The sequence below is a fragment of the Eucyclogobius newberryi genome, unplaced genomic scaffold (assembly GCF_026437365.1).
Source record: "Eucyclogobius newberryi isolate DKJ021-1_F unplaced genomic scaffold, fEucNew1.0.hap1 SCAF_3, whole genome shotgun sequence".
NCBI lineage: Eukaryota > Metazoa > Chordata > Actinopteri > Gobiiformes > Gobiidae > Eucyclogobius > Eucyclogobius newberryi.
This window is the reverse complement of record NW_027315945.1, coordinates 26,196,168-26,209,639: the sequence shown is the minus strand read 5'-3', so window position 1 is coordinate 26,209,639 and position 13,472 is coordinate 26,196,168. Positions and strand designations below refer to the sequence as shown.

At 37.6% G+C, this 13,472-nt stretch overlaps 5 protein-coding genes across 9 annotated transcripts; 3 read left to right on the top strand and 2 right to left on the bottom strand.

Moving 5' to 3' along the window:
• The first annotated feature begins 82 nt into the window (after positions 1-82).
• Positions 83-1,902, top strand: psenen (presenilin enhancer, gamma-secretase subunit). The gene is made up of 3 exons (XM_072460496.1): positions 83-167; positions 531-635; positions 1,481-1,902. Exons 1-3 carry the CDS (start codon positions 107-109, stop codon positions 1,618-1,620), a joined length of 306 nt encoding a protein of 101 aa, XP_072316597.1. The 5' UTR covers positions 83-106; the 3' UTR covers positions 1,621-1,902.
• Positions 1,903-2,373: 471 nt separating this feature from the next.
• On the top strand, positions 2,374-3,236 carry hspb6 (heat shock protein, alpha-crystallin-related, b6). Of its 2 annotated transcripts, none has more exons than XM_072460495.1 (3): positions 2,374-2,753; positions 2,850-2,972; positions 3,053-3,235. In XM_072460495.1, the coding sequence occupies exons 1-3, from the start codon at positions 2,598-2,600 to the stop codon at positions 3,206-3,208; spliced, it is 435 nt and encodes a 144-aa protein (XP_072316596.1). In that variant the 5' UTR covers positions 2,374-2,597; the 3' UTR covers positions 3,209-3,235. The 2 variants fall into 2 exon arrangements, with proteins under 2 accessions (XP_072316596.1, XP_072316595.1); XM_072460494.1 differs by having other exon boundaries at positions 2,462-2,753; positions 3,050-3,236.
• Positions 3,237-3,661: 425 nt separating this feature from the next.
• proser3 (proline and serine rich 3) lies at positions 3,662-6,868 on the bottom strand. 2 transcript variants are annotated; one of them, XM_072460486.1, is made up of 13 exons: positions 6,753-6,868; positions 6,582-6,675; positions 6,093-6,274; positions 5,884-6,017; positions 5,748-5,803; positions 5,578-5,663; positions 5,377-5,510; positions 5,096-5,289; positions 4,543-4,988; positions 4,334-4,466; positions 4,063-4,213; positions 3,869-3,950; positions 3,662-3,770 (listed from the first exon to the last, which is right to left on the bottom strand). In XM_072460486.1, the coding sequence occupies exons 1-13, from the start codon at positions 6,848-6,850 to the stop codon at positions 3,722-3,724; spliced, it is 1,839 nt and encodes a 612-aa protein (XP_072316587.1). In that variant the 5' UTR covers positions 6,851-6,868; the 3' UTR covers positions 3,662-3,721. The 2 variants fall into 2 exon arrangements, with proteins under 2 accessions (XP_072316587.1, XP_072316588.1); XM_072460487.1 differs by having other exon boundaries at positions 6,093-6,271.
• Positions 6,869-7,437: 569 nt separating this feature from the next.
• lin37 (lin-37 DREAM MuvB core complex component) lies at positions 7,438-10,622 on the top strand. Of its 3 annotated transcripts, none has more exons than XM_072460492.1 (9): positions 7,438-7,634; positions 7,741-7,816; positions 8,997-9,044; positions 9,127-9,153; positions 9,222-9,307; positions 9,435-9,598; positions 9,684-9,803; positions 9,900-9,973; positions 10,387-10,622. In XM_072460492.1, exons 1-9 carry the CDS (start codon positions 7,601-7,603, stop codon positions 10,472-10,474), a joined length of 717 nt encoding a protein of 238 aa, XP_072316593.1. In that variant the 5' UTR covers positions 7,438-7,600; the 3' UTR covers positions 10,475-10,622. The 3 variants fall into 3 exon arrangements, with proteins under 3 accessions (XP_072316593.1, XP_072316592.1, XP_072316591.1); XM_072460491.1 differs by having other exon boundaries at positions 9,684-9,806; XM_072460490.1 differs by having other exon boundaries at positions 9,684-9,815.
• A 724-nt stretch (positions 10,623-11,346) lies between these two features.
• On the bottom strand, positions 11,347-13,334 carry LOC140373816 (chymotrypsin-like protease CTRL-1). The gene is made up of 7 exons (XM_072460489.1): positions 13,204-13,334; positions 12,935-13,038; positions 12,769-12,848; positions 12,603-12,684; positions 12,245-12,425; positions 11,829-11,959; positions 11,347-11,614 (listed from the first exon to the last, which is right to left on the bottom strand). Exons 1-7 carry the CDS (start codon positions 13,247-13,249, stop codon positions 11,453-11,455), a joined length of 786 nt encoding a protein of 261 aa, XP_072316590.1. The 5' UTR covers positions 13,250-13,334; the 3' UTR covers positions 11,347-11,452.
• Positions 13,335-13,472: the final 138 nt, after the last annotated feature.

Genomic DNA, 13,472 nt, shown 5'->3' with positions numbered 1-13,472 from the left:
TTAGCCAGCTAGCTAGCAGATGCTAACTTATATGTACAAATCAGCGATAACGACAAATATTAATATATTTGCGCTTTTCTTCATTTATATCAACAGGTAAATCACAATGAATCTGGAACGTGTCCCAAATGAAGAGAAACTAAATCTTTGCAGGAAGTATTATCTGGGTAAGTTCTACTTTCCGGTTTCACTCAAAAGTTGTTGATGTATATAAATAGTCACCCGGTCTTATTTTTGTCGAATTGAGCTGTGTCCTTCGGTTGATAATATCACTATGTACTGAGCGTGTTTGAGATTGTGCTCACGTTACATTTTGGTTCATAGTTCTCAAATGTTGCTGCTCTAAAATAACAACGCCTTGACCCACTTGATAAATTGTGGTTTAAAAAGACCTTTCACTTGGAGTTGTGTTGTGGCACTGCCCTCAGGGGAACTGGTTTATTATGACCAGTGAACTTAAAGTGTAACATCTATGTTGCGGCCATTACTAGTTTGTATATGTGTTTTAAAATGTTTTTATTTTTTCTTAGGTGGGTTTGGCCTTCTGCCATTTCTATGGCTTGTCAATGTAATTTGGTTTTTCAAAGAAGCCTTTCTAAAACCATCCTTCACAGAACAAATGCAAATGAAAACATGTGAGTAATACAACACCTACTGAATGATATGTTTATGTAATTTGCCTGGGCCTTATTTCACAAAGCAAGTTTTTTGAAAACCCTGGGTTCAGTAACCCTGAAATAGGGCAAACTCTGGGTTTTCTGTTCCTCAAAGGAGGTTTAAATAAACTAGACTCAGAGGAGTAACTCCAGCCTGTTTCAGGACCAGGATTCAGTGTAACTCTGAGACTGTTGCTCCGAGCAGAGCAATGCGCTTCAGGCGGATGGTCCTACGCCACCAGAAATATCATGAGATCAAGGCAGCTTAAGGTGCTTTGCAAGGCAGTGCAGTCAGTGAAAAGCAACTGCAGGTCCTCGATGGATTACAAAGCCCAAGTGCATGATGGAAAATGCAGTACTGTGTAACAGTGAGAAGATTAGTGCACTGACAGCTGATTGGGCCAGATTTGTTTTGATCAGAAATGTGACGCTGATCTGCACCGTTCCTCCTCTTTCCTTTTTGAGGTTAAATCTTTCTGAGTTTTCTAACTCTACTCCCAAACAGCTTTGTGAAACAAAGTTAGCTCTGAAGACCCAAGCTTTATTAAACCTCCTTTGTGAAATAGTTGCAGTTCCTCAACCAGTACTAAATAAAATGTATTATTAATCTGTAGTGACCATCAATCGTAGACAACCATTGAAATTGTGTGATTGGGGGACAGAGGGTTTAGTTGCCTACTTGCCGCAGCTGTGGCTATACCGTATATTTCCTGCCACCATACGCGTCACTGCAAAGTTAATTAATATTGAATTTAATTTAAAGGGATTAGCTGGCACTGTTTAATACAAGGAAATATGAGTTATTTTCTTGTGTTTCTGTCCAGATGTGAAGAGATCAGCACTGGGGGTGCTTCTGTGGGCTGTTGTCCTTTGTACCTGGATTACAGTGTTCCAGCACTTCAGGGCAGAGTGGGGTGAAGTGGGTGATTATTTGTCATTCACAATCCCCCTGGGTACCCCGTGACTTTATTTTTCTGAATTATTTGTTATGGTTAATCCAGAAGTTTTCAGTTTTAGCCAACACACATTTGATTTGTTTCTGTGTCCTTGAACATTCACAACATTAAGTGAAATCAGTTTCTTTCTGCTCATATGTTTGTGATGCAATCTAGCTAAGTGAACTGCTACTGTACACTTTTCTGTCTTAGGCCATTTCTATACAAACACTAATTGTGTGTTGATTTTTGAATTTTATATCATTCCTATTAACATGTTTTTTATGTTAATAAACAATATATGATTCTGATTTGATCAATTCCATGTGAAACTCAACTTGACACACCTGAAAATAAAAGTTTTTTTTTTTTTTAAATGAAACTGTAAACATTGTTTCTTGTAAAGGAATAACATTAATGTATTAACACTTTAATTTTGATACTATAGTTTGGTTTATACAGTGAAACTCGAATGTTCAACTGGGCTATTAGTAGTGTTGTGGCATGTGTTTTGTAAAACCTGCTGTCACTGTCTGTCTTGATAGATGCTAATATTTAGACCTTTAGCCATTCTATCTTTAGATGCATTCCTCCATGACAAGCTTGTCTGTATTCAATAATTGGTGTACACCACTAATTGAATGAAGCACATTCTCCAGTTTCAGTAATGAAGGCTGAAAATGTAAATTGACCTAAAGTCTGCAACAGCTGCATCATTCTCAAACAATGCCCTCTTATCCAGATTTATCTGACCCTAAGGGGAGGTACCCCTAAGTCCTGGGACAAAACAGAGGCAAGGTGCCCCACTGTGAATGCCTGGCTCATTATGCAACAGGAGAATAAAACTCAGCTGGCAAGAGCTCAGACATTTATTTCTGGAACTACGGTAGTTGAGGCAAACACACAAAGAGCAGCAGAGTATTTGGATAGCCACATCACTTTGTGATGAGCATTTAAGATCTACTGAATCCCAAAACGATCAGATTTTATAATTCAAAATATATACATGGATTTTATTTTGCCCCACACAACCCCTGTTGATGGGATCCAATGGGAGAGAGTTTTGACTCCTCTCATTCCTCGACTAAATGGAACCTATGGACAATACAACTGGTCCCCAAAATTGCTCATAGCTGAGACAGAAAACGTCAGCTCCGCAGAGGTAAGTTTTGGTGACCTTAAACCTGATCCTCAAATGTGTTGTTGCAAGCCAAATTTGTGACAAATGAGATTTTGACGAGCCTTTTCTTTCTCTCAGGTGAACTGTGATGACACTGGCTTTACAATTCAAGTTGATGTTAAGCACTTTAAACCAGAGGACCTAATGGTTAAAGTTATTGGAGACTTTGTGGAAGTGCAAGGAAGGCATGAGGAGAAAAAGGTTGGCGTTTTGTAATATGTTTATAATCGCTCGCCAACTTGCCATTATCTAATAGACTTTCTCTTCCTGTTTATTAGGAGAATGGCAGTGGACTCACAACACGGCAGTTTAATCGTCGATATCGAGTTCCAAAAGAAGTGGATGTAATGGCTTTGGAATCTGCTGTGTCTCCCAGTGGTGTTCTCTTCATATCTGCACCCATTCTACCGCCAGAGAAGGGCCATGTTTTGAGCTAGTCTTACACCCAATAAGAATTAAAAGTCCGACGCACTTATTCAATTTGTATTTGTAACACCAGAAATAAAAGCAGTTGTCTTGAAGCAACTCATTGAATACTTGGTAACAGTGGAACCCTTTTCCGTCCAAGATTTTTTGTCCTCGTTTTTAAATATTTATATAGATGTGCTTAAAATAAAAAAAGCAAACATTCCCCAATGTTGGATTTTTCTGGTCTATAAATATTTTTCCTTCTCAGTTCAGTTGGAATACACTTGTAAAGGTGCCAAAGCTAGGCCTGAACAATGTGTGCATTTTGGAGAAATAATTTCATCAGATCATTTTTAAATCACTTTATTATTTATTGCTTATACAGTGCTTATACAAATGAAGGGTACCGGATGTGATTGTAAATTATATCTTGAGCAAAAATGGTCAAGTATACACTGTTGCATTAACTACGGTATTTATGCATACAATTACGGAGAAATATAAAATGTAACTTTGTTTGAGATAAAATCGTAACATTGCATTCACATTTTGTGTTGCACTTCAAACTCCTTTAACAATGTGTCCACTTCACTGTTGGAAAGATATTTGAAATTACTATTTATATATTTAAAATTGTTGAGTATTGTTTTGGAATTTTGCTGTTAATAAAAAAAAAAAGACAAACTTACTCAATTTGTTTTTTAACCCATTGTCTCTGTTTTCGAAGCACTTGAAGTAAAGGATCATCTTCAAACTCCTTTTCATCTGAATCTAAAAATTCAAACAAGAAAAGGATTATGAAAATAATTAAATGACCTGTATTGAAAATAGAAGTATAACTCACAATAACAAAAGTGTATTTTTTTCTACCATCGGACCTCACCTTCAGCCTCTTGAAGAAATTGTGAAATCACTTTTACAGATTCATAATAATTACTCTGTTGTGGTTCTGAGACAAAGCAGGGTGGCGATGAGGGAGAACAATCTTGTACAATGGTCGAATCCATAGAAGGAAATAATACTTCAGAAACAACCTGAGAAACATAAGGCATATATTGCAGCTTTATAATTACCCAATACAATAGACAGTTGCCTAAATTATGATGCTTCAATATACATTTTCATAACATAAACACAGCACAAAATCCAAGTACCTGTCCCAAAGCACTTTCAATTGGAGGCGGTGGTGGTGCTCCATCCGGTCTGCTCTTCTTGTCTGTGTGTTTGTGCTGATGTTGCAATGTACTTGTAGTTATCTTTGAGGCCATTCTATGTCGCGAGTGAACCCTGTTTGTAAAGAAAGGCATGAGCATTTAAGTATAAAATATTATCAAAGCAGTAAATGTTAAGAGTGGTACTGGACCTTGCCAATTTCTTTTGCTCCTTGGAAAAAAGTGGCACTTTCTTCTCAGTGTTTTCTGTTTGTTTCTTAGGTTCCTTTGTGCTTTTAGTGTGAGCCAAATGTTCATCTTTTTCAACATGTCCAATTATATATGGTTCCGAAGGTATATGTTGGAGTTTTTGATGTAGACCGATTTGTGAACCAAGTGTTTGAGAAACCGTCTCGTCTTCATGAGGGTAGGATGGCCGATTTGGACAGGGCAAAATATCACAAAGCAAATGCATGTGAGAGGGAACATGGGAAAGAGCCTGCGGTGAAGAAACTACGGAGCCAGAGGGCACCGCAGGCATAGTAGTAGTAGTACCGGTAACTGTGGTCTGTTGATCTAAAGTTGAGAAATGAGGTCCAATGATCGACTGCCGTGTAGTTCCTTGAGGCAAATCTGGAGGATATATGGTTTGTGACTCCTGAAAATTAAGAAGACAATTACCGGTATTACTTTTATACAAACAATTGAAAAGTCAAAAGTAAAGCAAAAGCCAAGAAACAACTTTAAAACACACATAATACAAACCATAATTCGTTGTTCAGAGTGCAGGGGCTGGCTTTTATTGAATCCTTGCCAGCCACGAGGATTAAAGTGCTGTTTTGACTGTGACCACTCCCTGGCATTCTCCATCTTTCTCCTCAGGCGCCATTGGAATAATATGTCCTCCTCCCGGTGCAGTGGAGTAACTGAAGATGGCATAACCGAGGGTAGGTCCTTTGCTGCCAACAACATTGTCAGTATAATGTAAATCAAAGTGATTTCATGTAGGAATCAGACACAGAGTGGGGAGTAAAAAAACAACCCACCAATGTTGTACTTTGGCAAACTTGAAATCATGGGTTTTCTCACAGACTCATCTGCGCTGACTGGAGACGAGAAGTCCGAGCATCCGATACCATCTGAGCTCACGGGGAGAGAATCCTCCTCGAGACAAAATTCACTGAAAATAAATAGATTTTAAATGAAAATATAATATATGTATTTTTACCTTTCTCATGTATTTTTACCCTTTCTGCAATAGCCTGCTCGCCCTCTCCTGTAGCTGTAAAATCTCAGAATCGTAAGGTTCACATTGGGAGCTCTCTGACAAAACCTATCCAACGGAGAAAAGCAACATTAAAACGGCACTAACAGCATGGATACATAACCATATTATCACACTAGTTGGTCAAAATACACTTGGGGATCCTCTGCATGGGGAAATGGATCTGTTGTGACGAGGCAACCTTTCATCTGTCAAAAAAATATACTTTTTTTAATTTAATTTAAAGTTGGTATTGATAACAAAATGGCAAAATACAGTTCTCATTTACCAGTTTTCTTTGGTGTTAAATTGGGAGGTAATGATGGAGATGATGCCCACCAGAATGGCAGCTGTTCTTCTTCAGAGTTCTGCTGCCGTTCCTCTCGACTTTGTGGGTGACCATGGCGAAAACGATCCACATATCTGAAGAAAGTAAGTATGTCTTTAATGTAAACCATAGCACTACATTGTTTTACTAAACAGTAAACGCAAACACACCTTGCCAAAACAGAACTAGGCTCAGTGTCTTCTTCGCATGACTTGAATCTTGATGATTGTGGCACATTCTTGTCAGATGTGGGTGTATCACTGGGAGAGAAAGGTTCAGACGGCCAGATCTCTGTAAAAACCGGACGCCTCGCCGGGTCTGAATCAGTGCTGTAATTTTGCTTTCCATCCTGCTGCAGAAATTCTGTATACTGTAAGTTTGCCTTTTTAAAACAGGTGACACTTTTGAACTTGCAATGAAGAGCAAAAACAATACAGACTACACTACACTTGATTTACATAAATGGCTACAAATTATGAGTTGGTCAATGATAAATGTTAAATATTTAGACCAACTAAATGCAACAAAATGTTTACTTAACAAACATTTACTGCATCATCAGAGTGTAAGAAAACTTTAATTCAAATTTGTATAATCACTTCACTGGTCTCATTTCAAAGTGGTGAATGTGTTGTGTCTCACTTGAGTTCAAAACCAACCTTTTTCTTGGTCTTGGGTTGGGACGGGATCTTTGATAAACGGTTGCTTTTCCCCATCAAGGACTGTGTTCGGGTGGCCTTCAGTTTTGAGTCACTGAAAACAACAATACAGCAAATCCACCATCAATATGTGATTAAATTTAAAGACAAAACATAAGACTAATCTCTTACCTTCCCTTCATAATCACATGACAAGTTGGAACAGATATAAATGCAAGACTGTTCCAAATATTACAACTTTTGCAACAGCAGATGGCAGAATTTGTCATACACCTTACCACCAAAGAAAAATACGTAGCCTTTTAGTCCCACAAAATCTATCCCAGGTCGTCTATAACAGGACTATTACTAGGAATAAACCTTGGCTAAACTAGGGCTAAAACGGGGCTAAAACAGGGCTAAACTAGGTCTAAAACCGGACTGCTACAGAAGTTCTGAAAACGTCAAACCCAAAGGGATGGATAAAATGTACTCTATGTTAAGTTAACGTGAGAACATTCACATATCTATGCCCAATAAAGCGAAATATGAACGCTTTAATTCGGTGAAAAACAACTAACAATAGTTTCCATGGTTTGTTTCTAGTACTGGTACTAACCAATGAGGACTCGTGTTTCCTTGATTGACATGAGCAAGAGCCAACGAGTAGACACCTGCTTTCCGCTGGAACCAATCACGTTACAGGGAAGGGGCAGCGCGCGGAAGAGGAAACCTAAACAAGCTAAATTAGCAAAGATACATTTAGCCAGTAGCTTTAAAAGATGTACGCGGGGTGAAATGTTATTCAGTGCGATTGAATATAAACTGTAACTGCGTGTTTCTAGCGATAGCCTTAGCCCCGTGGAGTTGAATTATATAAGAGATAAATGTTGGACGCTTAAAACTTTGCTTACTACCCCGCAGCTAGTGCTAACAGACGTTAACAAACAAAGATCAGGGGGGCTGTGTTCAAGAATTTTGGTTAATCAGGAAACGTCGGTAATATTTGTCTTCATAAGCTGCCTTGATCATTCCTTACCATGCACCACATCAAGATAAAGACCGAAAAACCAGGTGAAACTTAACAATTTTGCATGTAGATAACCCTTTGTTAGAAACACTGTAATGTCATTATCATCTAGTATTGTATATGTACGTTTGTTATTAATTATTTTCACAGACATGGAGGGATCTGGGGCGCGTTGCAAACTGGACGCTGTATTGCAAGGACTGGTAGACAAGTCGGAAACGGAAATGTAGGTCTAAAGTTGTACGCGATGTAAACATAATTGGCGTATTTTCTTTTAGTCTGTTCTGCTGTTTTTAACTTCTAATCACATGTAAAATCCCAGGATCAGTGCAAAGTCAACAGCGTATTCCCGTTTTTCACGCAATATTCTATTAATGGATTCAGAATAATGAGAAATTAGGACCTTTGCCAGAGCTATTAACACTTTAAAACGATGCAATTTAAATGGATGTTGAAACCCACGAATAGGCTAATAATACAAGAACTGTATTGATTTGCAGTTTAGGCTATCATATACTGTATTAGTTTATACTCATTGGACGTCTTGTTAATATCTGCACAGACACTTAAAATGCAGATTGCAATATTTCAACTAGGGCTGTGTAAGTGATTTAATTCAAATCAGGATAAGTTTCCGTCATCACTCATGGTCAAGGATCAGTCTTCAGAGGATCAAATTTGACTACATTTTGTTGCACATGGCAATTTTTTAAACCCCGTTTTTTTCACTTAAACAAAATAAATCAATTAATATAAGATTTTTTTTGGTATATCACCTTGTGCACACGCCTTATATTACCACATGGTCTTGTACTAGTCGTGTCAAGATTCAAAATCATTTAAAAACTGTTCTGGAATGGTGGTTTTCAATACTTTTGACAACACTAGAATTTACCTTTTGGATATTTCTTGTGACACATTCAGCTCGAGATTGTGTCATCGTCACACATCATTAGAATTTCCAAGTAATCTAATGTTAAACCAATGGAAATTTTAAGATGATAAATTCTAAATTTAGCATTAATTCAAGTATTCTGACACTAGACTGGTACATCTATGTACCAGCTCTTTGATTTACTTTTCATATAGCTTATGCTAATGGTAGAAGTTAATCAATAGAAAACATCTCTCTTGCTCCCCACTTTGGAGTATAATCTACCTCTGTATCTTCCTGCGTTGCACCAATGAAATTTCCCCATGTGGGACAATAAAGGATTATCTTATCTTATTTTATCTTATCTTAACATCATCACTTTCTAGAATATTACAATAAAAAAAATAATAAAAAAAAATGGGAGAGTCTTGGGAGAGTGAGACAGTCTTTATGTATTATATTATTTCAGATTGGTATTCCTGTGTTTGTTCCATCCACCTTCTTTAATTAATCAAAACATTATTATTCCCAGGGAACAAAATGAAAGTGATACTGGAAAAAACGCAGAGGCCTCAAATAAGTGGGTCATATTTTATTCCTTTTTTTTATTTCTTCAAAGTCTCTAGTTAATTAAATGTTTATGTTTTATTTTTTTATAATAGGGATTCATCTCCATTGTCTGGCAAAAGGTGAGTATTGCAACAAAGTCAAAGTCAAAATGTTCATCTATTTTGTAACACATTGTTCAATTTATTAGGCCACCATCAAGGCTTCCACAATATAGAAGAAAGAAAAGAAAAGAAATGGATGAAAGCATGGCAGACTCCAATCAAAACAAACAAAGTAACCAGAATAGTGACCAATATATCAAACATATTTGTATTATTATTAGCTCTTGCTTTTGGAATACTGTTTGACCACACCTTATACAGCTTGTCAATCTAAGTTATTGTTCTTTTTTATTTCTCAGATGCTTATATTATCAAGTTGTTTGACCGCAGCGTTGATTTGGCTCAGTTTAACAGCAACACGCCTTTGTATCCTATTTGTCGTTCTTGGATGCGAAACAACCCATCATTTCGAGAACAGGCGGCTCTGTTGCCACTCTCCCCACACAGTGTTACAGATGAGGAGGTAAAGACATTGACGACGTGGCTTTAGCTTTCCTTAATTTAAACTAAAATGCCACCAATTTAAACTTGTGCTTATTCTGCTGTAGATCACTGACAATGTAAATGGTAAAGAGCAGGATGTTCACAAACTGCCACCGCCGACTCCTTGTCCTGTCAACTCATCTGGTGAAGTAATCAACCTCAGGATTCCGCTGACGGACAAACCAGTAGTTAAAAAGGTTCAATACCAGATACTTCTAATTATATGTTAATCAATTAATTTCACTAGCACAAAGTAACGTTAGCGTTTATTTTGTTCACAGCCTGCAGATAAAGTTCCTTCGTTTGGACCTCGTATATCTGACCACATGGTGCGCTGGAAAAAGATACGACAAAAGTATGAATTTTTAGTTATTAAAGTATATATAAATGAGTTATTAGAGGCTGATTATTATGTAAACATTTAGATAATATTGTTTTCAAGATATGCTAAATAGAGTATATTGTTGAGTAAAAAATGCTACAAAAAGAGCCTATTAAAAATGGAAATGAAAAAAAGTGATGTTTTAAATAAAGGTGTTTAGACCTTTGGCTGATGATAAAAACTCAACAAATGCATTTAAAGACAAGTTTTAATACATTTCTTTTGAATTGTCTGAATATTTGTTATCAGTATCGCCCATTCCTGTGGGTGCTATTATGCAAATACAGGTTGTTTTAGAGCTGTACTTACCGGTACCTTGTTGACATGTTTCGGCCATCTTCAGAACTGTCACCCCTAATCTTATTTGTGCCTTATTTGTGCCCTAGATGGAAGGAGTGCTCCAACAAGAATCAGCTGAGATACAGTGAGAGCATAAAGATCCTGAAGGAGATGAAGGAGCTGTACGATCACTGAACAATCATTGGTGCAGATTTTACTCACTTGTGTTTGTGTGGCTTTTCTACCATTCAGTCCAGTTTTACATTATTTGACTCATTTCATTATTTGACCCATCATTTAAATTTGACAGTGATTAAAATAAGATATTAGTTACGCTTTCTGTATTTTCTTTTTCAAGAATGTGATTAAATTTGTAATTGTTCTCTGTGGTGCACTGCTTTATTCTCTTTGTGACACAAACTACTGCATGTTTCTTTATCGTCAGGTGCAGCTGATGTAAATGATAGATAAGGGATGAAGCCAGGGCCCTCCCATATTGTGCACATCATCACACATGAAATCTGACTTTGCAGACACTTTCCTTGATGCTGAATGACCACAAAACAGGGAATATAGATTTTTGTTTGTTTGAAAATGAAAACAGCAAATTCTTCAATGCAACAATCCAGATTTGCAAATAATAACCTATAGTACAACTTGATTTTAGTAAGATTAAATTTAGGGTATTTCTTACAATCAAGCCTGCCTGTATTTAGGGCTGTGCAATTAAACTTAAGTTTAATCAAGATCAGCTCAGGTCTTTTTAATCGAGAGGTCTATGGCATGTAGTCTGGAGCGCATTGCGTTAAATGGCGCTGATTGAAAGTCTGTATTGTTTATGTTCCAAAAAGAAATATTGACAGCCCTTTTATTTGTTTTAAATAAGACATCTAAAATGAATCAATGTGAGGAATAAATACATTAAAACAATTCCGCCCATCCCTACCATAATTAATATTGCATAATATCATTTTGCAAGTCTAAAAATGTCTAAACCTTCCTTTTAGAATCCCATTATTTAGTGCTGCTGACAGAGAATACTTAAATACTAGGTTGTCACAAAATAATGTGTTTTAAAAGGATTGGAAACAACACACATCATTATATAACCTTTAATATTTCATCATATTTGACACCAGACAGATATGTTCACGTTCATGTTTGTTTGGTGCATTAGTTGTAAGCAAGGGTCTGGTCAATCCAGCTGCGCAGGTAGGACACGCGGGCGTACACAGCAGGAGCATACACGTTGCAGTTTGATGTGCCCCATGACACAATACCCACCTGAGACCACACACCACTGCTCTCACAGACCAAAGGGCCGCCAGAATCACCCTGAAATGAACCAGCCAAGATCAACCACTACAAAATGTACAGGGCCATCTACTGATATTGGCAGATAACTGATGAATGCTGTGGTAGCTTTACACTTTTCCAGCAGCAGTGATTCATGGTGGGTTTTTGCCTACTGTTCTCCCATGCTATTTGACTGCCAATATTTGTCAAAGGTACCAATATTTCTATTTATTCTATTTAACTTTCTATTTACCTGACAAGAAGACACGCCAGATGCACCAGCACAGATCATGGCGTCTGAGATTCTGTTCTGTCCCCAGTACTGCATGCACTGAGCAGGGGTCAGCAGTGGCAAAGAGGTCTGCTGGAGGTAACGGGGGCTCGCTGCAAACAGGCAACAGTAACATGGTGAAGTGAATTCGAAAAAAAAAAGACTCATTACTGATTATATACAGAATATTTTTACAGTTTATTGGTCAGTTAAGCTTCAGTGCAAGAAAATTGCTGAACAATACTCTTCACTCTATGGTTTGTGTCTAACTCCACAATTTTTTAATGTCAATGTGATGAGACTGTAGTTATCAATCAGAATGTTATATAATGTTATATAGTGTCCATTTAACACATATATAAGTACGCAAGTATGTAAAATGTGTTATTACTACTTACAAGTGCTTCCAGTGCGGCCCCATCCAGTGGTCACACACTTGGTTCCAGCCGGGATGCTGGTGGAGGAGGAGGCCAGGCACACGGGGGAAATGCGACTGGTCATCTGAGCAGGGGAGGACAGCTTCAAGAGGGTGATGTCATTGTTGAAGTTGTTGCTATTGTAGTAGGGGTGAGAGATGGCCTGCAGAATGAGAAAGCAATATAATGTATTGTTAATATAAAGTTCAATTATTATTGAAATAATAATCCAGAAACACCTTAATATACAGTGTCCTCCATTCATATTGGGAGTCTTCTTTCACAGTTTAAAATATGAGTGGAGGGCACTGTAAGTATGAGGACTAGAAGTATAACTTACCATGGAGATGGTTTTGACCTGAATGGGCTCGCTGTTGTAGTTACGGTCGTACTCTCCCAGGATCACACGGTGGCTTCTGGGGCTGCATAGAGGAAGTGACCGTAGTTATAACGACAATAGAGGAAGAGTTTGGCCATATCATGTGTATAGCATTGAATTAACTTACGACACACGGCAGTGGGCAGCAGTGACAACCCAGTACTGGTTGATCAGGGAACCTCCACAGAAGTGAAATCCGCTGCCATCCTTATAAAGAAAATATAAAAAATAATGAAATCTTGAATAATTATTGAAAGGTTAAGAAATTTGATGCTGCCTTTCATAATGATTACCTGAAGAGAAACCTGCCAGGGCCAGGATCCAGACACAGCATTCTCACCATTTACAATTTTGTTGTATCCGCTCACTTGGGGCCTAATGGAAGGAACTCCACACCCTGAGACCAATCAAAGAGCATGACTAAAACAAACTAATAAATGATTTGATTTGAACTTGTTTCTTCTAATTTAGAATTTGGTGATTTTTCATCCTGGGAAGCACTAGTATACATGTACCATTTTACTGTAGCTAAACCTAGATAAATTGTGAATACATCACTTACCCAGAGTGGAGGCTACAAGAGCCAAACAACTGACGAGCAAGAGCATGTCTGTGTCTCAGAGTGGGTCACGTCCCTGTCTAACCTTTCATACTGAGCCATGGGCTTTTATATGGCAAGTAAGTAAAAGAACATATTTTCCATTTGATAAGAATGGGGGAAAAACACCTTGATAAGCAGCTGAAACAACAACCAGGCCTCCATGTGCTGCTCTTGATCACCTGGGATATTACATAAGAAAATAAAACTTTTTTTCATAGATACATTTATTT

Bases quoted from the DNA above. Each gene is read 5' to 3' on its own strand.
- lin37 (XM_072460490.1), top strand. From the start codon at position 7,601: ATGCACCACATCAAGATAAAGACCGAAAAACCAG. The intron at 7,635-7,740 runs GTGAAACTTAAC...TTATTTTCACAG, and splicing joins GATAAAGACCGAAAAACCAG to ACATGGAGGGATCTGGGGCG. The intron at 9,599-9,683 runs GTAAAGACATTG...ATTCTGCTGTAG, and splicing joins ACAGTGTTACAGATGAGGAG to ATCACTGACAATGTAAATGG.
- LOC140373816 (XM_072460489.1), bottom strand. From the start codon at position 13,249: ATGCTCTTGCTCGTCAGTTGTTTGGCTCTTGTAGCCTCCACTCTGG. The intron at 13,039-13,203 runs GTAAGTGATGTA...GATTGGTCTCAG, and splicing joins TCTTGTAGCCTCCACTCTGG to GGTGTGGAGTTCCTTCCATT. The intron at 12,426-12,602 runs GTAAGTTATACT...CTCATTCTGCAG, and splicing joins AGGTCAAAACCATCTCCATG to GCCATCTCTCACCCCTACTA.
- proser3 (XM_072460486.1), bottom strand. From the start codon at position 6,850: ATGACAAATTCTGCCATCTGCTGTTGCAAAAGTTGTAATATTTGGAAC. The intron at 6,275-6,581 runs GTTGGTTTTGAA...GAATTTCTGCAG, and splicing joins AACCCAAGACCAAGAAAAAG to CAGGATGGAAAGCAAAATTA. The intron at 6,018-6,092 runs GTGTGTTTGCGT...TACTTTCTTCAG, and splicing joins CCTAGTTCTGTTTTGGCAAG to ATATGTGGATCGTTTTCGCC.
- hspb6 (XM_072460494.1), top strand. From the start codon at position 2,598: ATGGATTTTATTTTGCCCCACACAACCCCTGTTGATGGGATCCAATGG. The intron at 2,754-2,849 runs GTAAGTTTTGGT...TCTTTCTCTCAG, and splicing joins AAAACGTCAGCTCCGCAGAG to GTGAACTGTGATGACACTGG. The intron at 2,973-3,049 runs GTTGGCGTTTTG...CCTGTTTATTAG, and splicing joins GAAGGCATGAGGAGAAAAAG to GAGAATGGCAGTGGACTCAC.
- psenen (XM_072460496.1), top strand. From the start codon at position 107: ATGAATCTGGAACGTGTCCCAAATGAAGAGAAACTAAATCTTTGCAGG. The intron at 168-530 runs GTAAGTTCTACT...ATTTTTTCTTAG, and splicing joins TTGCAGGAAGTATTATCTGG to GTGGGTTTGGCCTTCTGCCA. The intron at 636-1,480 runs GTGAGTAATACA...GTTTCTGTCCAG, and splicing joins ACAAATGCAAATGAAAACAT to ATGTGAAGAGATCAGCACTG.